The sequence below is a fragment of the Lepisma saccharinum genome, chromosome 3, assembly GCF_977018435.1.
Source record: "Lepisma saccharinum chromosome 3, izLepSacc3.1, whole genome shotgun sequence".
NCBI lineage: Eukaryota > Metazoa > Arthropoda > Insecta > Zygentoma > Lepismatidae > Lepisma > Lepisma saccharinum.
Window position 1 is genome coordinate 112,676,825 of NC_139231.1, and position 25,827 is coordinate 112,702,651.

The 25,827-nt window shown below is 36.9% G+C and overlaps 1 protein-coding gene across 1 annotated transcript in view; it reads left to right on the forward strand.

The window, feature by feature from the left end:
- Window positions 1-730: 730 nt before the first annotated feature.
- LOC145985965 (inhibitor of growth protein 2) overlaps window positions 731-25,827 on the forward strand; it is a 32,773-nt gene continuing 7,676 nt past the window's right edge. Inside the window, exons 1-2 of the mRNA XM_083120113.1 lie at window positions 731-1,164; window positions 14,770-14,973. Coding sequence (XP_082976239.1) covers window positions 1,029-1,164; window positions 14,770-14,973 — 340 coding nt within the window. The 5' untranslated portion in view covers window positions 731-1,028. The remainder of the gene's footprint in view (window positions 1,165-14,769; window positions 14,974-25,827) is intronic.

A 25,827-nucleotide genomic window follows, 5' to 3' on the forward strand; every position in this document is an offset into this window, starting at 1 on the left:
TAACTCTTCCCTGCATATACATTTATGAATGCTTAATTTATGTTAAGCAAAATATTTCCAACTTTGCCACAAATGAGGAAATACATGGCCTAAACACAAGAAATAAAGACAAACTTCACATAAAACACTGCCGCCTTAACTTATGTAAGAAAGGTCCCTTAAACTCTTCAATAGACCTCTACAATAAACTACCACAAGATGTGAGGAAAGAACAAAAATTGATGATATTCAAGCACAAGATAAAATCAATGCTTCTGAAGCATGTTTTTTATTCTATAGCTGAATACATGGAAGCAACTTTTACATAAGACAAATGTACATAATGCAGTATAATCACATATTTTTCTTGTAAAATTAAATGTCAAATGAAAGTGGATAATTAGTATCACCTAGAAGTAGGCTGCAATGTTCTATATCTTCTCATGTTATATTTTTTTTTTGTTGTGATTTTGACATAATACGAGAGTAAGACCTAATTTTTTACAATTTTTGGCTGTATATTTTGTATTTGTAAAATCTATTAATGTAGTATTGTATTGTAATGTAAGTATTGACATGTCCTATATTACCATGTACTGTAATTTGTACACACCGGTAGTCCTTGGACGCAAATAAACTAAACTAAACTAAACTAAACTATACTACGTTGGCTGTTCATTTAGTTAAATGGGTATAATTTCTCATTAATGATGATTGTTGCTAGATTGTCTTGGAGGGTTGTGGGCTAATTGTAATTTCTGTCACCAGAGGTCACGAATAGCAAAAACAACAAATAGGAAAGTGTCGATGGGTGTTAATGGGTGTTGGTAGTACAAGTACAAATTTATAGAACATCAGTTATGTTCTATATATATGTAAGGTTAAGATATTTCACTTTCATAGAAAGTAAGTATGAATAATTAAACCTTTGTAAGGATATGCCCGATTATTATTAGACATACATTTAATCATAAATGAAGAATTGACGTCGTTGTCATCAATTTTGAGTTCTGACCAAACTGGATACAGGGGTTAGATTAAAGGACGCTATGCTGAATCAAGCAGCTGTTGAAGCTTTATATTCTGCTACTTACGTGGAGAATTACTTGGACTGTGTAGAAAATCTACCCGATGATTTGCAGAGGCAGTTATCACGAATGCGGGAGCTTGATGTAAGCTACCAAGGTAAGAACACTTTACATGTGACGTTGCTAATGTATTATTATAGCTTTGTTATTTTATGAACTTAATATATTATTATATGCTAGATACATCTTTGCAAGTTGTTCTGGCAGCAACGTAATAGTGTTTACCCCTTGGAAAAATAATGGATACGACGCAAGAAAATGTAATTTATTCGGAGGTGTATTTTTGTCAACTTTGTAAGATGATCGTATATTTATTAATCTTTGTCTAAGCGGACACCAGGATATTGCTTTAACTTCGCATTTTCACTACCAAATTAACAACAAATAATAATAAAAAAGGTTCGTACTCGCAAATAATTGTTTGGAAAGTTAGGTTAAATTCAACATGGACAGTTGGACATTTCAATCGGAATATATTTAGTCTAGGCCAGGTTTTTTCAATGTTGAAAGTAGGCCATTGCAAAATTCATGGGAACTTGAATTGGGAAGTCATTTGTAAGAACAAACTCGGCTCAAATTTCGTCTGTAATCGTTATGATATGCATGTCATCCAACGAGAATGTTAATGTTCTATGCCCAGTGCCGGATCTACAAGCCGCAGAACCCCGCAGTGCAGGGGGCCCCGGAGACAAGTGAGCCTTAAGGGGGCCCTCAGCCATTGACATAGAGGGTTCGTATATGTTTATATAAAAATTGGTAACAGTTCGATATATCGAAGAGACATTACAATCAGATATTTTGTGTTTCTCATGGTTCGTACTTACGAATTGTGTATTGCGGAACATAGTTGAAGGTGCCATTATGCTTTTTACACGAAAATAACATCGAATTTTCACATTGAGTAATTCTTTTGCTTCCTTTCTTCTGTTGTGGAACATACAATATGGTGCGCACAACTGTGGATAATCGCGCGTCGTGCTTGTGTTTTGTCGATTTGGAGTGGGTATGCAGTGTTTCAACCTTCTTAACCGAAAAATGCCTACTTTTGTGTTCATTATGTCATCACGAACCATTGATGGATAGCCCCAAAATTATTCACAATAGCCCCACGAACCATTCACGGATAGCCCCAAAAATCATTCACGATAGCCCCACGGACCATTTCCGGCAAGGTTAGGTTAGGTAAGCATAGTTTAAAAAAAATTGTAAAGAAAAGCACGTTTGGAAACACTGGCGAGACCGCGTGACTTTCAATGCTCGCGCCATCTGCAGGTACATAATGGAAACAACAGCACAATGATGTTGCTTTACAGAAAATGTAAGTTCCTTACATAAAAAGTGATTATTTCTTGTTCTGCAGCATTCTAGTTTTCAGTTTCCGCGAAAGAAAATACCTCGAAGAACTTCGACAATGCTACAGAAACTGATTTCAATAAGTAGTTTCTCCTGTAAATTTGAAGAAAAGTGTCTCCGATATAACGAACTGTTACCTAATAAATAAACGTAGTTACTCAAGGGTACAGAAACTAATTCCCTGTGTATATACCTCGTAGCACCATGGCACATTTAGGGTATGTGGGCCCCACATATCACATTTTTCGATGTCTGCCATCTTGGAGGTGATGTGATCAGCACCATGCTGCAGTCGCATTTACCCCCCCCCCCCCCCGGGACACCAATTGATTTGAGGCTCGGTAGGCTTTGGAGCCGCTTTCTTCCAGGACAAAGCCGGAAAAATTCCGAACTTAGATCACCCACCCCGGGTTTCCCGCATGGCAGTTAGACCTGAATCAGATCAGGCTAGTATTTCACGAGAAATGCAGTGGTGAAGGTTTCTTCAACCTATATTTATTCAGGTAAAAGTTAAGACTGCATGATTGTAACAAATGTGTCACTTTCCAGGTGTGAGAAAATATATCACATCACACCCTTTCCATTTAAATATTGCTAGTTGAATTCAATATGGACAATGTCCGCTTGGATTGGAACATGCCTTTGAATCACCCTCTAGGCCAGTGATTCTGAAAGTGTGCACCGCAGCACCATGCTGTCCAGCGAAATGTTCCACTAACATGACACTTTTGTTAGTCTACACATATTTCTGAATTTGAAATATGTGTTTACTTTTTAACTTAAAGCAAGCAACCTAACCACACTAACTAAGAGTTGCAAGTGTTAGATAGGCCTTCATTCTGACTTGGGCGCCACTGAAAAATCTTGAAACACTAAGGGTGCTGTGAAACGAAAAAGTTTTGGAAACTCTGCTCTAGGCCCTTATATGTCAACATGAGATCAAGAATTACACACACACATATATATACACAGGGTGTCGCAAAAGTCTTTCAACAACGCTTGGGTGCTGGTAGATATACTAAAAACAAGTAACATTTCCCTATAAAGTTTACCTCGAGAGCGCTTAGTTTCTGCGCTATAAGTGCTTAAAATCTATCCTATACTTATGCAACCCAACACAGCCAATAATTGCTCTGACATAACTACTAGGGGCATGTGGCAGGGTTGCCACTACCGTTCCTCGCTAAGGGAGATCACTTGAAAGCAACAACTTGGGAGTGTTGCCTGAGCAAAATCCAAAACATTAATAATACTTGAGATGTTGTAAGAAGCATTGACAGTATTTATAAACTGATCAAGAAAAATACTGGGCAGACTGAAATTCAAGATTACTCATTCTAAAATATTTGCATGATTGATTTGGTTTATTTTAATTCGCTTTTCTGCCACCTTTGGCTAATCGCGAGGATGATATGATGAAATAACAAATTACACCAATGTCTAGACCAGGATTTAAACCCGAGACACCTGGCACCGTAGCGAGCTGTGCTAACCACATCACCACGGAGTGTTTCGTGTATCATGCAATATCAACAATTGCAAGAAAAACGTAAGGTAGGGAAAATCCACGAACGAACAAATGTATACATGATGTGTTTCCTGCCTCGTTTCGAACACGCATACTGTAATGTTATTACAATTTATTTGAAAATTATTCCTATCTGTGCTAGCGTTATTGCTAATCGTGTTCGTCTCATAAGGAAGTAATTTCAAGGATCTTTTAATTTAATGATTGATTTGCTTTATTTTACTTCACTTTTGTGCTACTTTTGGCTAATTTGCGAAGATGGGGATGAGTGATGATATGATGAAATTGATGAATGGATACTCACAAACATCCATACCCAAGCCGGGATTCGAATCCAAGACCCCTGGCAAAGTAGCACGTTGTTCTAACCACTCCGCCACAGGGGGCCGTCTTTCAATTTAATGAAAAATGTCGTTTTAAATTCACAGATTAAAACTAGTGCTTATTAAAGACCAAAGCCAAGAAATGCATACTTATATCAAGGGCCGAACTGTAAAGGGACTCGTATTGCACATTTGTGTATTATTTACATTTGTTCGTTCGTGGATTTCCCCTACCTTACGTGTCCCTTGCAATTGTTGATATTGCATGATACACGAAACACTCCGTGGTGAGCCTTGTAATCAAGGAGTCCCAGGTTCAATACCCGGTGGAGGTACAAGTGGTTCGGATCCCACTTTAAACTGTAGGTCCAGTCCCGATTAGCCTTACTGTGCATAAAGTGGACTTAAAACCCCAACTCAAGAACAACAACACTCCGTGGTGACGTAGATAGCACAGCTCGCTACGGCGCCAGGTGTCCCGTGTTTCAATCCTGGTTTAGACATTGGCATCATTTGTTATTTCATCATATCATCTTCATCTTCGCGATTAGTCAAAGGTGGCAGAAAAGCGAATTAAAATAAACCAAGTCAATCAATCAATCATGGAGATATTTCAGAATGAGTAATCTTGAATTTCAGTGTGCCCATTTTGTCTTGGTCAGTTTATAAATATTGTCAATGCTTCTTACAACATCTCAAGTATCATTAATATTTTGGATTTTGCTCAGGCAAGACTCCCAAGTTGTTGTTTTCAAGTGATTTCTCTTAGCGAGGAACGCTAGTGGCAACCCTGCCACGTGCCCCTGGTAGTTATGTCAGAGCAAGCGTTTGCTGTGTTGGGTTGCATATATACAGGATAGATTTTAAGCCCTTATAGCGCAGAAACTAAGAGCTTTCGAGGTAAACTTTATAGGGAAAAGTTACTTGTTTTTATGATATCTACCACAGTACGCGTAGAATGAACTCAATTGAAAAATTTAATTTCATGTCCTCATCGCTCAACTGGGTTTCCATAATAGCTTATTATATAACTTGCATTGCAAGAATTAAAAGAGCTCAATTTATTTTCCTTAAACTATTATTTCATCTTCAAGAATCCGATACAAACTCAGGTTCGACTTTTAACACAAGACATTTAAGTCAATCTTCTTACATATAACAAAAATGAATCTAAATCAACAACTTAAAACAAATATGGACATTGATAGAGCGTTCTAAATCTCAATGGTTCCCTGTTAATTTTATAAACTTGTACACAATAGAAATGAAGTAAATACTGTTATTTGTGGATGTAGAAGACAGTCACAAAGGGGCAAATTATTTTCTCTTTGAATTGATACCACCCAGGGTGCTGAATGCCTTTTTCATTTTCCTCAAGCAACTAGACAATTGGAGCCCAGACCATGAACTCTATTAGTTTTAATATATTAAGAAGACGTAAGTGAATTACTAAATTATTTCCACGAAACTTACTTGTAAATGTTCTATTAACTTCGGTGGGCTCTGCCACCATCCACTTGGGAACTTGTTGCTTCACTGCTGGGTTGACTTCCGGTTCCTGTTGTTTCCTCGCTTACCACTAGGAGCGCTGAAGTAGCCAGTTCATCTGCTGCAAGTTATAGGTTTAAGTTGTTGCAGTAGCGGGAGCCAAACATGTTGTGCGTCTGACCACTGTCGATGTTCAGATCGTGTGGAAAGTGCATAATTGTTTTGCTCCCGCTATTGCAATAACTTAAACCTATCACTCACAGCAGGCAACTGGCTACACCAGTGCTCCTAGTGATAAACGAAGAGACAACAGGAGCCTTCTTATGTATTGCATTTTTTATTCCCCATAACATGAATTTAATATATTGTTCTTACAGTATCCTTTCATGACATCACCTTGCTAACAGGATACGTGTGCCCCCCTTTTCTTTTGTTTCTTTTGGAAGAATTTGTCCCTTTTTGATCTTAAATTTTTAGGGCACCATACATTTTCATGACAGGGGGGGAATTTGAAATTGCTGTGTACAAAATGCTGGACAAACAAGACAGAACCATTTCTCAGGGTGGCGACAGACCTGGAAAACCTGGAAAACCGGGAAAAGTCAGGGAATTTGAGGTGTCAAAAAAAGTCAGGGAAATGTCAGGGAATTTCCTCTTCATTGACTTTTTTTTTTTTTTTTGACACCTCAAGTTCGAACACTCTTACTTACTTACTTACTTACTTCCTCTAGTCCCTTTCTGCCATCATAGCGTAGGGTTGGTTGCCTCGATCCATCTCCTCCATTCCTGTCTGTTTCCCATCATTCTCTTCATCATATTTATTGTCTTATTCCTTTCTCTTCCAATCTTTTCCATTCTGTCTTCAAACATTATCCTTGGTCTTCCTTTACCTCTCCTACCTTGCACCTTTACTTCTAGAATTTGCTTTACCTTTTTGTCTTCATTCATTCTGAATACATGTCCCCACCACTTTAGCTGTCTCTTTTCAATTATTTTCTCTAGCGACTCCTGTTCCACTTCTCTTCTTATTCTTTCATTCCTCACTTTATCTCTCCTAGTCTTATTAACAGCTCTTCTCAGGTATTTCATTTCACTAGCCTGAATTTTACTCAGATGTTTATCTTGAAGTGGTAAACTTTCCATTCCATATGTTAATGTAGGGACCAATACTGATTTGTATAGCTGCATTTTTGTCTTTACTGCCACTTCTTTCTTTCCCATTATTGTTTTACTGAACTGATAATATACTGTATTTGCTTTTCTTTTCCTATTTAGGATTTCTTCATCACACCTACCATCACTTGTTATGATGGTTCCTAAATATTCATATTCATCTACTTCTTCCAAGTTCTCGTTTCCATATCTAATTGCTATTTCATGATCTTTTTCTCCTTTTGCCACCTGCATAACTTTACTTTTCTTAATATTAATCTTCATCCCTTTTCTTGCAAGTTCTTCTCCCCATTCTATTACGCTCCTCTGTAAATTCTCTTCACTACTAGCAATTAAGACAATATCATCAGCATATAGTAGTACTTGCAGTTGTACTACTCTCATATTCCAATATCCTATTTGTACTCTTGGGGTTCTTCTTTTGCAAATTTTAGTTATATCATCCATTACATTAATGAAAAGTAAAGGACTGAGACTATCTCCCTGTTTAATTCCTTTTTCTATTTGAAATTCCTTCGACTCGTTTCCTTCTATTCTTACTATTCCTTTTACATCCTTATATACACTTCTTATTGCTTTAATAAGTTCCTTAGGTACTTCCTTACTTTCTAATGCCTCCCATAGATATTTTCTAGGTACCGAGTCAAATGCCGCTTTCAAATCTAGAAATGCTAAGTATATTCTTTTATTTTTGTCCAGCATTTTCCCCATCATTGTTCTTAATATAAAAATGTGATCTTGAGTCTGTCTCCCAGGTCTAAATCCAGCTTGTTCCTCTTCAAGTTTTCCCTCTATGATTTTTCTCAGCCTCCTTTCCAATATATTCGTATACATCTTATATACCACTGATGATAGACATATTGCTCTATAATTATCACATTCCTTATTACTCCCTTTCTTGTGTACTGGCACAATTATGTTCCTTTTCCACTCTTCTGGTATAGTCTTAGTTCTCCATACTTCCCTCAATATATTCAGTAGTATTTCAGCCATTCTTGGTCCTCCATATTTTATAAGTTCTGGTGCTATTCCATCCCATCCTGCTGCTTTCCCAATTCGTATCCGTTTAATTACTTCTCTCACTTCATTCTCTGTTATCATCATATCTTCTTCTACATGATCCTCCTCTTCTCTGTTTCTTATTCTCTCATCCTCCTCCTGTTCCTGCTCCTCATCTTGTTCTTGCTCATTTGTCCTATCCTTGAACTTTTCTTCATAGTATTTTCTCCATTCCTCCATCACATTCTCCCTTCCTATGACTAATACATTTTCCTTATTTCTTATAGCTCTTGCTGCTTTTCCCCATTTTCCTTTCAGACTTTTGACCATATTCCAGAACTGCTTTCTATGCTCTACAAAACTTTCTTCAATATCATTTCCAAACTTCTCCCATGATTTTTGCTTTGCCTCCTCTACAGCCAATTTACTCTCATTTCTTTTTTGCACATATATTAACCTATGTTCCTCTGATCTTAATTCTAGGTAATTCTTCCATGCTTTCTTTTTGTCTTTCACTTTCCTCTTTACTTCATCCGTCCACCAATTAGTTCTTTTCCTTTTTGTATTCACCCTAACTTTGCCACATACTTCAATTGCTGCATACAGTATCACTTCCTTAAATTTTTCCCACATACTGTCAATTTCCATTTCTCTTATTTCCAATTCATTCAACCTTTCTTCTACTAATTCCTTATACTGTTTTCTCTTCTCTTCCTTAGCCAGCTGCTTTACTTGTATCTTTTCAAACTTCCTATCTCTTTCTCTATTATTCCTCTTAAATCTTGTTATAGCTATTAGCAGTCTGTGGTCAGTACTCAATTCAGCACCTCGAATTACCTTTACATCCATAAAGGCATATCGAAGTGCTCTTGCGTAAATTATGTAGTCTATTATACTCTTTGCCTCCCTTCCCTCAGCTTCATAAGTGATTTTATGAATTTTCTTATGCTGGAAAAAGGAGTTTCCTTGTAGCAATTGGTTCTCTACACAGAATTCTATTAATCTTTGTCCGTTTTCATTTGTCACACTTTCTCCTCCATATGGTCCCATACAACCATGTGACCTTATCCTATTGTTTCCAGTTCTACCATTAAGATCTCCCATCAATATTACCTTCCTATTCTCTTCATTCTCTTTATTCACTACTCTTTGTAATTGAGTATAAAAAACTTCTTTCTCCAATATGTCCTGATCATTTGTCGGGGCATAAACTTGTATTATTGTTATTCTTTCTTCCATTTTCAGTCTAACTACTATTATCCTTGAATTCACTGGTTCCCATGATTCCACCCTTTCTTCCATTTGCTCATTAACTATTATTCCAACTCCCTCCTTAGCTCTTCTTCCTCTACCTACTCCAACATATCTCAGCACATATCCTCTTTCAAGGCACATTATACCACTGCCTTTCTTCCTTACTTCACTTAGTCCTAGTACTGCTAGTTTATACTTTTCCATTTCTCCTACAATTTCCACTTCTTTTCCATTAATTGTTTTAATATTCCAAGTTCCGATTCGGATATTCAATTTCCTTGCTTGTCGTCTTCTACTAAATCCATCCTTTCCGAGGCTACCTTTATTTCTCTGAATCGAACACTCTTTACAGGAAAATTGTTATAACTCGGGCACTATGGGAGCAATATGCTTCGGATAACTTTTGTTTTTCAGCTAAAACATCAGCGCATGTAACTATGTACAATTCAGAACGCCGGACCAAGGAAGGGAGCTTGGGCACGACCCCCGAATTTCAATGGAAAAAAACAAAAATCTGGAGTTTGCCCCTTCTTCTCCCACTATTTTGGGGAGAAGCGGCAAACTTTAGTATTCTATTCAAAGAATGGATATTTCTCAAGAGAATGAAACATGTTTCATGTTCATGGATGCCATACAAGTTGAATAATAAGCCAAAATGTGATTTTTTATTTTTTTTTACGAAAATAGGTACTTTGCATTTTTTGAGGAAAATTGTTATAACTCGGGCACTATGGGAGCAATCTACTTCGGATAAGTTTTGTTTTTCAGCTAAAACATCAGAGCATGCAACCGTGTACAATTCAGAACGCCGAACCGAGGAAAGGGGGTTTGGGGGCGCGACCCCCGAATTTCAATGGAAAAAAAATCTTAATTTTGCCCCTTCTTCTCCCACTATTTTGGGGAGAAGCCGCGAAATTTAGTATTCTTTTCAAAGAATGGATATTTCTCAAGAGAACGTAACATTTTTCATGTTCTTGGGTGCCATACAAGTTGAATAATAAGCCAAAATGTGATATTTTTTTATGAAATATAGGTAATTTGCATTTTTGGAGGTAAATTGTTAGTACTCTGGCACTATGCGAGCAATCTACTTCGGATAAGTTTTGTTTTGCAGCTAAAACATCAGAGCATGCAACCGTGTATAATTCAGAACGCCGATCGAGAAAAGGGGTTTGGGGGGCGCAACCCCCGAATTTCAATGAAAGAAAACAAAAATCTGGAGTTTGCCCCTTCTTCTCCCACTATTTTGGGGAGAAGCGGCAAACTTTAGTATTCTATTCAAAGAATGGATATTTCTCAAGAGACCGTAACATTTTTCATGTTCTTGGGTGCCATACAAGTTGAATAATAAGCCAAAATGTGATATTTTTTTTACGAAAAATAGGTAATTTGCATTTTTGGAGGTAAATTGTTATTACTCTGGCACTATGGGAGCAATCTACTTCGGATAAGTTTTTTTTGCAGCTAAAACATCATAGCATGGAACCGTGTACAATTCAGAATGCCGAACCGAGGAAGGGGGCTTTGGGGGGCGCGACCCCCGAATTTCAATGAAAAAACCATAAAAATCTGGAGTTTGCCCCCTCTTCTCCCGCTATTTGGGAAGAAGGTGCGAATTTTAGTATTTTTGTTTCAAAGAATGGACATTTCTTAAGAGAACGTAACATTTTTCATGTTCTTGGGTGCCATACAAGTTGAATTTGTTGAATATTGCCACCCGGCAAAGTATCTCACTACTACATGCGACAGAAATTGCATGGACTGCAACATCCAATAAAAATCGAATGCATAAACAAGAAAAGCTTTAGACTGCAAATATGCTGCTGAAATTCTATAACTCTACTATCTCACTTCACCTTATTTAATGTAGCAGTGTTTACGAATGTTTTCTTTCATCATCCTGACGTATTTCTGGTTTCGCACAAGTTAACATACGTTACAATGACATTGCGCTATTCTTAGATATCAAGAAGAATCCAACCAAATGGGATATATATTGAATACTATCACGAAAAAGTGAAACATAAATTTGCATTGGTGAACGTTATAAAAATTTTGCAAATTTACTGCAACACTAGTATTGCAATGAGATTAACACTACTCTTTGTCCTGTCTGTTTAAACTCATGAGAGATGGCCATTAATCTCTCACTGAGTATTGTTAATGTCCAATATTATAAAATAAAATACTAATAATAAATACGTCAATATTTTAATATATTTACTCGAATCATTCAATCATAAAAGCAAATCACTTTCTTCAAGAATTGACTTTTCTCTGCCAGCTCTGCTAAATTTTAACTTTCCATCTACTGATTTATACGACGGGTGGCCAGAAAGTAATTTCCAATTAGTAGGGACATTGATTTTTCGCAAACGCCAAAACCGTGAAAAATGGTAATTGCTGCGAAGTTATGTTTAGGAATGTGCAGTGCTGACTGGACACATTTTTCGCCCGTTCGAAATATCGAAATAATGCGAATTTGGCATAAAATGCCAATTGTTGGCATTTTTAGCGATTTTTTTTTAAAGAAATGTCCTAAAACAATGAAATATTCCATGAAATCCAACATTCTTGTCTTTTCTAGGCCATGTTTGTGTACATAGAACATGCAAGTTTTCCAACATTTTACTCAAGAGTAAACTATAGAGTTATACGTACATGGAATAATTCCGACAGCCACATTAAATCATTTATTTCCCACGATTTTTTCAACTTCTATCAAAACCATTTGCATCACAGAGCAAAGTGGCAGGGGTCTAACGGGAGATCGAGTGTGTAATTACAGTCACACGGGAGCCACATCTTAAGTATTTGTCACGTGAGATGTGTTTTGAATTACCAAGCTAAGTGTGCACCATCGGCATGTGTCGAGCGAGAAATAATGCTCAGTCGTTAGGGCATCTGACTACCATGTTAGAGACCCGGGGTCGATCCCCTGCAGGGGAGAACCGGGATCTTTTTCACCTATTCAAACTCCTCCGGCACCCACCCAGCATCATATCAAGTGGGTACCTGGAGGAAACTTTGAGGTATAAAGGTAGCCAGGAGCGTGGTGCTGATCACATCACCCCTACCTTTAGCTGTGATCAAGAACGTGTGGGGCCCTAACTCCACACCCCTACTATACACCTTCATGGAAAAGTGCAGGGGAACACTTTACTTCCTCAAAAATCTGTTCCAACATATCAAACTGTCACCAAAATCCGTAGACCATTTGACCTACAATTTAAAAGAATAGTTTAAAAGCACAATGGAGTATTATGTTTTGGTATATTTGGCAGATAAATTTTCTAAGACAAAATCGCGAATTTTGGGAAACATTACACTAACAAGTCAAAAAAGATAATGCCAATTTTTGGTGCCATAATATATCGGTACCTGTCACGTGAGAATGATTGGTTTTAATTTTTTGGATGCATCGCCACTTATGGTCATTATGCACCCTTCAGTATATACAGAGAAAATTCCATTATCTAAAATGCTTACCTTAAAATTAAAAAAGGGGTATGGAAAATAACTTCCAAGATATCAAACTCTCACGAGAAGGCGTAAGCCATGTGACTTACAATTTGAAACACTATTTTAAAAACACCATGAAGGTATAATTTCAGATATTTGCCAGAAAGTGCGCTAAAATGAAAATGAATTTTGGGGAAAATAACACCGTATAGTAAAAAATAAAAAATAAGAAAATACACCAATTTTATAAAAAAATAAGAAAATATCAAGGTCCCTACCGATTAGGCATAAATAAAACAAGAATATCAGTTGTAATTTATTGCATTAGTAACAGTGAGTCCTATCCTAATTTTCGGCATAATCACCCACCATTGTTCTGGCATTTGTCGTAGCATGGCACTAAATTTTGAATGCCCATGGTATATATGTCTGACAGCAAAGACTGGAACTATCTCTACCGCAGTGTAGCTGTCAAATCCTTGCCCTGCCAGAACCTCTTCAGTTAAACAAAGAGATGAAAGTCGGTAGATTCAAGGCCAGGGCTGTACAGGGATTGGTCCAAGATCTCTCACCTGAAGTGATGCAAAGGGCCCGTGTGTACTCAGCTGTATGGGGTTGTGCACATTTGATTGGCCTTCCGTGAATTGTCTGCACCATCATCTGACCATACTATCACTCACGACGTCTGCCAAATTTTGAGCGTGCAATGTAGGCTACATCGCAATCGGTGGGAGCCTGTATGACAGCTGCAATCTTTAACCTAGAACTGTCCTAAAGCGGCTGCATTGCAACTGTACCAGATTACAGCTATATGCCACTCACTTCATCCTGCCTGCATGTGTGTGTGTCGCTCTACGACCACTAGTGCTGTGTACAGGCACCATTGGAGCTTCTTTCAGGATGCCCCTCGTATATGAACTTTCAGAAGCTTTTATTATTAGAGTGTTCCTGTTTTTATGTGTGGTTAGATAAATCAGGTACCTATACAATGCAATTCTATAAATTCCTTGCGTTAAATTTCTAATACCTACATACCCTTTTCGTCAGCATTAATGGTATAACTGCACGTTGTCAGTTTCACGGTACTTCACTTGGATATACTGTACTGAAGCAGAAATCCCATTGATAATGTAAGGAAATATGACACTTTATTTTGTTCGATTCAATTGTTTCACTTATATGCAAAAGTTAAGTTGTTTGCTTTACAGAGAAGAGAGAAGTAGCTTTATGCATTGAAAAATGAGTCCGCACTCATGGTTCTTGCAAGCAGAGGGTTCCAAACCTCAGTGGAAATATCAACATATAATACCGAGAACGTATAAGGAGACTGATAAATTACAAATTGTATTTGTTAATCATTCACTCTTCACTCTTATCTCATTTAGTCGTAACTTTAAAAATAATCAAGTATTTTATTTTAAAATTACTGTGTATGACAAAATTCCGTAATCCTTCCCTAGCTTGTGAATTGTAATAATTTTCCAAGTTCACTATTTTGCAGTTTGAATTCAAATCATAGAGAATAGAGAAATTAAGTCAATTTCATAGATGATGATATTGGTACTTAACAAATCCATACGTGGATCTGTATGAGTTTATTATTTCCATTTTCAAAAACATCGATTTAGTTTAGTTTGTAATTGTCAGGGAAAAATGTAAATTTTGTCCTGGAAAACCTGGAAAAGTCAGGGAATTTCATTTCTGCTTGTTTGTAGCCACCCTGATTTCTACATATGCGTGTCTTGCCTATTCCACTTGTAATGTTTTTTTAAAAAAATGAAAATAACACATACACATGTATTCTTGCTGGTTGTTGGGAACATGCCCCTTTCCCAAAGCAGGTCATTATCAAAATTAACAAAGTGATAATTAAAAAATTCAGTAGTTTGATATTTTTCTTAACTGGAAACCTGCATCAAGAATATTGCTTACATATTCAAGACCTTATAGTTTAACAATATGATTTCTGAATAAATGTTGACACACAATATAACAATCAAAAGACAGATGCAAGTTCCACTTGACACATTTATTTTATTGATGGTATCTTACTTTGTAATTTGATAGAAACTTGTATTATTTTTCCTGAGAGCTAATGTTATGAAAAATTTGTCTTCCCTAGCATATTTGAAGGAGTTAGATTCATTTCAAGAAGGTCTTCGGAGAGACCTTGATTCGACAAGCAAGCGTAGAATACTTCCAAAGATCCAACAGACATTGATTTCAGCACAGGAAGTAGGCGATGAGAAGTTGCAAATTGTCCAGCAGATACAAGATCTGATTGAGAATAAGGCTCGTCAGCTTGATCTTGATTATAGAAATCTAGGTAAAGTGGATTTTTTTTTTTTTTTAAGTATTGTAATCTTCTTTGACATAACTGCTCCCTAGTTATGGGTGTATGTTATGCTACAATATAAACTAAGAAAATTGCTGTGTTGAATTCTGTGTTCAGAAAAGTTTAAATTTTAAAAGTTTCACAATATAATATGGTTCTACAAGGGAGCATAACTAAATAGCTGTGGGGTAGCTAATAATGGTTTTGGTTTCGAAAGGTGCGTGTTGATAACACAGCAATCCAGTTTGAAGATAGGATAGCTAATATGTGGCATTTTGCAGTTTCATATGGCAAGTGCAGTCAGAGCCATCAACTGGAAGGGATAAATCCTTCTGTTGCACTAAAACATTAAATCCCGTAACCAGGGCAGATTTATGTACAAAAAAACACTATACATGTAACGTATAGACTTTGTTGGAGGATCTTCTTCAGACTAAGAAACAAATTCACATTTGATGTGTTCTATTCTGTAAATAAAACTGTGTTGGTCAGTGAATTGAGTGTTTTTGTAATATAGAAACAAGGCTTAATAGTGTTTCCATTGCACTGTGAGAAGTAGATATTTTTATGCTGTGGGTATCAGGCACTCGTAAAGCATGAGAATTGCATTAAGGAATAATGTTATGCATATTGTAATGATGAGTAATTTTCAAGTTAGAAACTGATTTGAGATTTAAGTAGCCTTTGGTAACTATTTACTGACTAACCCTCGTCTAAATATATGTGCACATTTTTTAAAGAAAAATATTAATCCTTTCGGAATGAGCGATGGTCTAATAATAAGACAGGCAATTGTCGTAGCCCGTCGTTCCTTACAAAATTCTATTATGAATGAACGACAGGCTATAATCGGACCGCGTGTGTTTTGTAACCACCTCTTTTAAATTCATTCACTAGATGTCACGTTTTTTTTGTTTGCAAATTTTACTTTAACTTGTGTCCAATTAGGTGGCACTTTTGTTTATACTCTTGAAAATAGCATGGAGTAACTTATATGTACTTTGTGTAACTTTTTTTTTACGAGGATTCTGCTTCGTATTTCACATTTAATGACAATTTCCATCCCAAGATGTTTTATAGCCATTTTTCATTAATTATTTCTGTATTATGTATTGAAAATATGTTTACATTAGATTTTATTACAGGTTTTTTTCCTTTCAAAAAATTGTTACAGAAAAAATCATAAATGTAAGAAAATTTACATAAAATATAACACATACAGTGAAACCCGATTTTACATTCTCGCATTTTACTTATTCCCGTATTTTAAGATTTTTTTAGCTCGGTCCCTTGAAAAACATAAAATCAAGTTTTCTTTGTACATATCTGTGAAAGGAGGACATGTAGATTTCAGAAACAAATGTTAAACAACATATTTAGCAATATAATTTCTATGATCTTTTTAAAAGCAAGCAGCAAAATACCCCTCCCCTGCTAAAAAACTCTCTCTCTTCTGGAAAGGGTTAATGATTTCATAATAAATCACTCAATAAGCACTTTCATAGTTGATGAGTTTGGAGCATCAGTAAGATTCAGATGGATGTACCTTGTCTTTCTGCTGGGGTTCCCTCCAGCCTGGTAATCTTGGGCATGTCAAGCCATTTGATAATGGATTCTCAAAAACATCGAAAATTTACAGGATATTAAGATACAGTTGTGTTTGCTGTGAATATGATTTTTCATAAATGGTACAAATGAATTCATGTAAAATTTTTGCCAGCATCAATATAATTTACTGGCGAGTGATATTGTACCAATTCAGTGTATAATTGCAGATGTTTAGTTCACCTTAATTAATGTAAGCAACCATGTACAGCCACCGGCAAAAAAATGGGACACCTAGATCCTGAAATGCTTGTTAGCCCACATGGCGTTGTGTGTGTTGCCTAACTCGACGGCGATGTTAAAAGGTCATTACGAAGCATTCTTTTTACACTCAAGTGAGAAACCTAATATGCAGTGTTTCAAATGTCACGCAATAGTCGTAAAATATACTTGCCCCAGGATTTTTACGTTTCTACATATTTATAATATTTTTATTTGCAAATTTGTGCCGTAACACCCAGAAATTAATTAATGAAAAACATTTAGGATTAATATTTGTCCAAAATGTCAATTTCGGGAGAGATAAAGATATTACCATAGGAACCTATTTTCAGGATCATTTTAAATACGGTCCAGGAACCTTTTCTCCGGCTGACTTTAAATACAGCCCAGGAACCTCTTTTCCAGATCAATTTAAATACGGTCGAAAAACCTTTTTCCCGGATCAATTTAAGTACGATCCAGGGACCTTTTTTCTGAATGAATTTAAATACAGTCCAGGAACCATTTTTTTTTAAAATCAATTAAAATGCGGTCCAGAAACCTTTTTTCCGGATGTATTTAAATACAGTCCAGGAACCCATATTCCAGATCAGTTTAAATAGGATCCAAGTTCCAAGAAAGTCAGCGAGTGTAAATGGGTACTATACCGTAAAGAACCTTTTTGTGTTTAAGGTATTTGAATTCGGTCCAGGAACCTTTCTTCCGAATGAATTTAAATATGGTTCAGGAACCTTTTTTTCAATGAAACAATAAGCAACTTGTATGGAATTTAAATTGTGCAAGAAAAAAGGTTCCGGTCCTGCAGCTGAACCCCATAGAACCCATTAAGATTTATGGGTTCATGGACCTTTAACAACCCTGCTTGTAACTAATATGACTGTAATTTAGGCTTTTCTTTCGATTCAGAAAATAATATGAAATTTTGTATAATGGCACCCATTGAAATTGCCCAGTTTTCCCATTTTAAAATAAAAATTTGTTCTTGACGTTCAGCCTTCTCCCTTCTAGTTGTGCCTCTGAGATAGTCACTTTCCCGTTTATTTCCTTTTCCATGTTTCTGTTCTTCATTATAACAAACAAAGAGCAGACCTCCGTGACGGCGCTAGGGGTTCCGGGTTCGATTCCTGGCATGAACATGCAGTTCATCATATCATCACTCATCCTTATCGTCACGATTAACCAAAAGTGGAAGAGAAGTGATGCTAAATAACAAAAATCAAATCAAATTCTATACAATATTAGTTATACAGGGGTACCATCGTGATTTTGGTTTGTCAGCCACAGTCCCGGTTTCACGAAATTTTGCAAGCACTTTACTGACGGTACTATAATGGATGGGGACCCTATCTGGGTGACACTGGTTATAATTGTCTGAAATCACCTTCGTGCTTCGTTCACCTGAGATCAACGCGATCTCAATGCGTTCTGCCTGCGTGTGACCCATGCTGTGTTACGTCACCTGCAACGATAAAGCAAGCATAAAAACGTTTATAACTTCGTTCCCCCTGTTGGTGCTAGAACAAAATTATGCACACCGTTGAACTCGTGAGAATATTTCCTATTGAAAGAGGTATTACACGACATGGTTTCCATTTGAACTTTTAAAGTTGCATTCAAGATGGTGGCCGTCATCGTCATATGCCCTATAACATTTCCCCCCACCCCTATTACAAACCTGCAATGTTAGTTTTTGGAAATATCATGCCATTCAATTTTTATTCAGGTGTTTCCACACTTTTGGACCACCCTGTAGAATGGCAATAGTTTAGGTTGGAACTATTGCCCACTTAATTTAGACCTTTCCTTACAAGAAATTTAGCATCCAGTCTCATTCTCATAATAATTCTTAACATTAGCTCTCTGAGATCCAGCCCCATATATAAGTATAAGTGTATAAATATACACATATATTTAAGTGTGTGAGAGAGGGGGGAAGGGGTGGAGAGAGAACTTCCATCGAAACTAATGGAAGTTCGTTAATTTGTTGCTATGTAAGAAATGGAAGGTGTTTATATGTTTTACAGATTTGTTCTTGTTGAAGGGGTATATATCTATCAAACTAAGAAATTAGTGCAGTGTGAGGAGATTCTTAGTAGATAAAATGTAATTAAATAAATAATTGAATATATAAGGCAGAAGTAAAGACCCACAAGAATAACAGCAACAAAACACTTCAGGCAGGCACTGGAACTCGCCACCCCTCCCCTTCCTTGTCCCTTTCCTCCTTCCCTTAAAGAACAAGAAACAAGCTTCTGCTCGGTTTCACGGGCCGTGTGGTGGACTCCACATTAGTGCATGAGTCATGCTGATCCATGGTACCTTGCAAGGCCAACGTAGGGTCATTGAACACCTGACCGAGTTGCCTGGATTGTCTGCATCAAGGAAGAAACTGACTACTAAAATAAGTCACTCAAAGCCAATGGCGTATTCAGAGGGAGGGTATATGCAGTCCGGAACTGATGAAATGGTTAACACAGACACAATGATGTCTTACTCAGGGTCCACTCATATTTGAAGCGTGAGTAGTTTGAACGATATTGTAACATTACAAATTCATAGCTTTATTTTCCTGTAGTTTACGGTTATTACAAGCATAAGAAAACAGTTTTTCTTCTTGACGTTTCAGGAGAACACACGCTCCTTTCATTTTGACAAAATGAAAATAAATGTCTGATGAAAGGAGCGTGTGTTCTCCTGAAACGTCAAGAAGAAAAACTGTTTTCTTATGCTTGTAATAACCGTAAACTACAGGAAAATAATTCTATAATGCAAGCAATGCGTACATACAAGAAAAACTAAAATTCATAGCTTTTTGACATTCATTTATTTTACTGTCACAGGGAGAAGGGCAGGCAATCGAAATATTTCATGTCTTGTTAAAGCAGCATTTCACGCTGAAATTTCATAAAATGTTGGATCTTTACGTTTTTTTGCTTGTAGATATATTGACAGGCCATTTTAGGTCAATTGATGTCCCTCACGGTGAGCCATATGTTTGATCGAAATAATTCATGGTGCCTTGAGCTATTCCTTGGTATGTCTATCAGTTCACCAACCTTTTCGTAGCTCTTGTAATTTGTGATACATTGATAGTTCTCAAGGAGAACAGAGGTGCACACATGACTTGGCAAATCACATGTTTCCAAATCGTTGTGCAATGAGTGGTAAATAATTCACTTTTGCAAATAACTGTTTGTTTCGATTTTTCTTGACCAATCTACGATTTAAAACTGCACTAAAACTAGCACTTTCTCACCTCGTCGATGGTTCTCTTGGACATGCATGCTTAAAATTAGACTTACGAAAATTTATGAGTGGACCATAAATACATTATCATCATATTATGTTGATAAACCATTAAACAATCCAAAGAGTATCCAAAAACAGGCAATGTCCAGTGACATGAAGTAGTAAAGAAACTCAATTTGTGTATTTAACAATGCTGAAGTCTCACTGCATTGAGATATGTGAGTTGTTGGTGCAAAATTGCCTAGAGGGGGAGGAGGTATTATGATGCTCGCTGCGTCATAGGAATTTATAGGAAAACGAATTATAATTATCGAATGGATCCTATAATAAGCAATGTGATTTAATAATGGATTTGTTATAGTTTCTACAATTTTAGGTTATTTAACGATGTTTTATGATATGGACTCTCATTATTATGTGGTGCATTGAAAGATAGAGCTTAGTGATCTACGTGTGAGCAAGGTCAACCCACAAAATGTTCAGGGTGTATTTGCTACAACGTATGCGTTACAAAGCAAGATTAAAGAGGGTTCAATTCATAAACTATAGGCATATCTAAAGAGTAACCTTAAACCTTTGTAAAATATTGCATTTCATTCCTAATGTCTTGAAGTAAAATGCTACTACCACTTGTCACTGTAGCATGAAATGTTTCCTAAGGGTATGTGGAGCGCAAAAGCTTCTACTAACCTACAAACAAAGCATTTTGACAATATACACTTGGTATCTTTAGAAAAAATATACACAGAATGTTTTGAAAGCCAACTGTTGCCGTTATAACATGAACATTTTAAGAGACAGTTACATCGAATTCACTGCCTTTGAAGATGTTTTACAATTCTTGAGTACCAATTCATTCCATAATAACTTTTCCATAACAAAGTGCAAATTATGAAGACGAGCATAGTTAAACACTAAACACTTGAGTCATATCAAATCATAATTAAGTCATAATTCAAAATATCGTGACGGGCTCCTTGATAACCCGTGGTTTGTTGCTAAAACTGGGGAGGGAATATGCAGTAAATTACTGATCATATAACCAAATAATTGCATCAAAACCGTGTTTAAACTCAGTCAAAAAAAAGTTTCTTGAACCGTGTTTAAAAACTCGGTTGGAAAAAAGATTCCTGGACCATATTTAGATTCATTCGGAAGAGAGGTTCCTGGACCGAATTGAAATACCTTAAACACAAAAAGGTTCTTTGCGGTCTATAACCCATTTACACGGCTAATTTTCTCTCCCGAATGGGATTTGAATTTATTTAAAATTCCCAGCCATTTAACAACCCTGTTTTCCCCGATGGCCCTACGGTATCGTCGTCGCCTTGTAATCAAAGGATCCCGATTTGGATACCCAGCGGAGGCACATAGTGGTTCGGATCCTACTTTAAACTGTAGGTCCAGTTGTGATTAGCCTTTCTTTACACAAAGCTGACTTAATACCTCAAAACCTCAAATTTAACCAACCCTGGGATTGTTAAACATCCTAATACATTCTAATGGGTTCCGTAACAGCACCGGAACATTTTTTCTCGCACAATTGAAATTCTGTCCAAGTTACGTATTCTTTCATTTCAATACGGAACTTGGATCCTATTTAAACTGATCTGGAATATGGGTTCCTGGACTGCATTTAAATTCATCCTGAAAAAAGTTATTGGACCGTATTTAAATTGATCTGAAAATTAAAAGGTTCCTGGACTGAATTAAATTCAGCCTTCAGAAAGGTTTCTGGACCCAGTTTAAATTGATCCGGAAAAGGTTCCTGAACCATATTTAAATTCATACGGAAAAAAGGTTCCTGGATTGTATCTAAATTGATCAAGAAAGAAAAGGTTCCTGGACCATACTTAAATTGATCTGGGAGAAAATTTTTGGACCGTATTTAAATTGATCCGGAAAAGAGGTTCCTGGACCGTATTTAAAGTCAGTCGGAGAAAAGGTTTCTGGACCATATTTAAAATGATCCTGAAAATAGGTTCCTGGAACGAATTGAAATACTCTACAGATAAAAAGTGAATCTACGGTCCAGAACCCATTTGCGCTTCCTGATTTTCTCTCCTGGACCGGAATTGAAATTATTAAAAATTCCTGGACCTTTAACAACCTTGATTACAAGATAGCCAAGTATGGCTACTTCTGTCTAGAAATAGATATTCACAAAACCCATAAAGTTCTCAATGTCGCTCACAAACTTCCAATTTCGATCCTATGGTAATTTCTTTATCTCTCCCGAAATTGACATTTTGGACAAATATTTATCCTAAATGTTTTCATTAATTAATTTCTGGGTGTTACGGCAAAAATTTGCAAATAAAAGTATTAGAAATATGTAGAAATGTAAAGTTCCTGGTGCAAGTATATTTTACGACTATTGCGTGACCTTTGCAACACTGCATATTAGGTTTCTCACTTGAGTGTAAAAAGAATGCTTCGTAACGACCTTTTTAGCGTCGCCGTCGAGTTAGGCAACACACACAATGCCATGCAGGCTAGTGAGCATTTCAGGATCTAGGTGTCCCATTTTTTTTGCCGGTGGCTGTACTTGCCATGGGTTTTGATTTTTAAAAGAAACTGCAGATTTAAACATTTACTTTACAAAATCAGGATATGAATCATACCTTTGAATTAATAATATGATTTTAGAATCACAGAATTTTGCATTAACTTGCAGGTATTTTATAGATACATCACAGTAGTAAACAACTGTTAGTACCGATAGTACAAAAGATGCTCATATGTATAAAATGCTTAACAAAACCTTTCTTGCAACTACAGCGTGTACTTGTTATTATACTATTTAACAAATTAAAGATTAAACACCACAAAATGTTCTGAAAATTCATGTATTGCAATTTCTTGCACAGAGAAGTTCCAGAATAAAAGTTATATTACAAGTTTACTGGACTTGAAAAGAAAATAGTTCTTTGCTGCTTGCTCTATGAACCATCTGTAAACAGGTGGCTTAGGTTGATTGTACTTTCCCATCCCCCTCACGTAGTGCATTTGGGTCATCTACGGAGATGTTGATTCCCTTTCTTCTTTGCCACAAGCAGTGGTAGGCCTGAAACTACTCAACCGTGTTGGCCTCTGTGGTGGAGTGGTTTATCAGAGCACACTACGATACCAGGGGTTTGAATCCTGGCCTAGGTATGGGTGTTCTGTGTGACTGTCCCTTTTATCATTTTCATCGTATTATCACTCCTCATCATCATGATTAGCCAAAAGTGACAGAAAAGCAAAATAAAATATGCAATATCAACTACCCAACAGTTAACTTTTTGATAACAACCTCACTGAAGCGTATCTAAAATTTAGAAATTCAGGACAAGTCAAAGAATAGAATGGTCTTAAGTGGGCATGTTTCGGCCTCATGAGCCATTCTTACAGACAACCCTTTGTTTCTTGAAGTCATAATTGAAGGTCATCAAATCACATTACATCAACCACTGTTCTACGGTAATAAGTGTAAAATGTAAAGCCTTTCACACGTGGCCAACGAGCCATTATATCATTATCTGGCTTGGGAATAACCCCATCTGCAACTTGGTAGCTTCCAGGCAGAAGCAACATGACAAGCTGCATGTCATCTGTCTGTTTTTCGTGCATGCGAGGTGAATGCTTGCTTTTAGACTGAAGGAGCTCATGTCACTAATTGGTGTGAACCCAATGCTACCATGTGTTGCTTAGGTCTAACATCTCCCTTCATTTTTCTCACTTGGGAGGAAGGCGAGATGACTTTTCAAAGGAAGCGTGCAGAGGCTGCATCTAGAAATTTTGGGATTTTTTTTTGGTCAAACTGAGTAGGAACTGTAACGAGTGCACTCACGGTCCCCGAAATGACGTGTCAATCATACCCCGGCACGGGGCCAAACGTCGTTATGTGTACGGGAGACCGGTCGTGACTCTCGGTCCAGGTTTTCAAGTTCGGTACTGAGACGGTCGTTGATTGTCATACTATTGCGAGGCGGAGATTAATACCTTGAAATGTTACACTGTTTTGTTTACCTTTGATATGTAGCTTCGAACAATCATAAAACACTAATAGCATAATATCTGGTACCTGAAAAACGTCAAATAACAACACTGACGAACGGTAAAAAAGGTGAATATATATTGTAACAACAAAAAAAATATTGCAATCAACAACTGTTTACAAAGCCTCCTCACTCTCACAACATTCACTCTATCTCTCTTTCACACACCTGAGGTATTTTTACATGTGAAGTATGGATACAAATCATGGATCTCATTAACATATCATTCCTTTTAATTTTTAAACCTTTATGTGAATTTAGGGCATTTGTCTGCCAGCTCCTGTGCTCTTTTAAATTAACTTAAGTGCCAGCCCTGGGAAAGCGGTTAACTAAGACAATTGGGTCGGCGTGGTTAAATCTTTCGTTCGAATGAACGTGTGGATCGAGTCGTAAGCACGACCTTATACAAGTTCCTCGGACGGGGGTATTGCACACAAGCCTCTCTCGTCCAATGAGAACAACTACTCAATTACATAGTGATCCAAAAACTTAATTGGCTCCAGCTGCCGGAATACACTAATCAAACCTCGGCGCGAGCAAAAATTACCTTAAAAACCACCATGCAACAAATAAAAACTATTTCACGCACACGACCTTGCGATAAAATAAACTACGCTTTCCACAATTAAAAAGGACTCATCAGTCAATTATTGACGAATTAAATGGCGCGACGGGGCGGTCGATTACACAAGAAATGGAGCACACTTTGACAATTTACACTAAATATTAAAGAAATGAAATGGAGCTTCTAACCCTGAATGCAGACAATTAAATTAGAACATCTGAACATGAAATAACTCTTTTTTATAACAATACCAAAAATTATCAGTGACTGAAATTAGGTTCGGGGTTTCCCGAGTAACTTTGCAAATAAGTGAGGCTTCGGCGTTAACTGTACGGTGTTGATACTAACGACGCACTTTCCACGCTCTATGCAAGTGAAGGGAAAGATCAAGAAAAACCCTTCTCCCAACTCCCGACGTCTGGCTCGGATACAAGTTTATTCACAAAATAAACAACCTCACACTTTCAAGTTGGTGCATAAAATGAATCAATAAACAAAAAATAATTTTTATCGAACTGCGTTTTACATGTCACTAGATACCGTGACATCTCGCCCTCCTTCCGATCAAAAAATTCTGTAGGCGTATAAAATTTTTTACTACTCAGGGGCATGAAATTTTGACTACAAATTTTTTAACACCCTGTACAAGAAAAGTCAATCAGTTCGATAACACAAAACACATGATATAAATGATACCTCCAATTTACATAATAAATATGCATATTATACACAATAATTTACACAAAAATAGGATAAATATACCTCACATCCTTATCAGAATTCAAACCAAAGACTCGCTTGTGCTTTTATATCGCGCTAACCACTCTTGGCGCTTTTCGTCGGAGCAGTTCCACCTTTTGCAGTTCTCTGCATGTTGCAGCGCTAGCATTTTTCCGGTGGTGCAATCTACCAGTTCAAGTATGTTAGTGGCTAGCTTGCTCTTACAGAAATATGGCCCGTCGTACATAAAAAACAGCTTTTTTATCTTTCCCTCAATTTGCGAGCTGAGTCCGTGATTTTTCACGAACGCGAGGTCACCTGTTTTAACCCCTGCACCGTCTCGTGCCCTCTTCTCGTTTGCTGTTTGTCTTGCCTTCCTCGTCCTTTCCACGGCCATTAAGACCTTTTGGTTGGCCGTTAGGTCGTGGTCACCCTCCTTGAGAC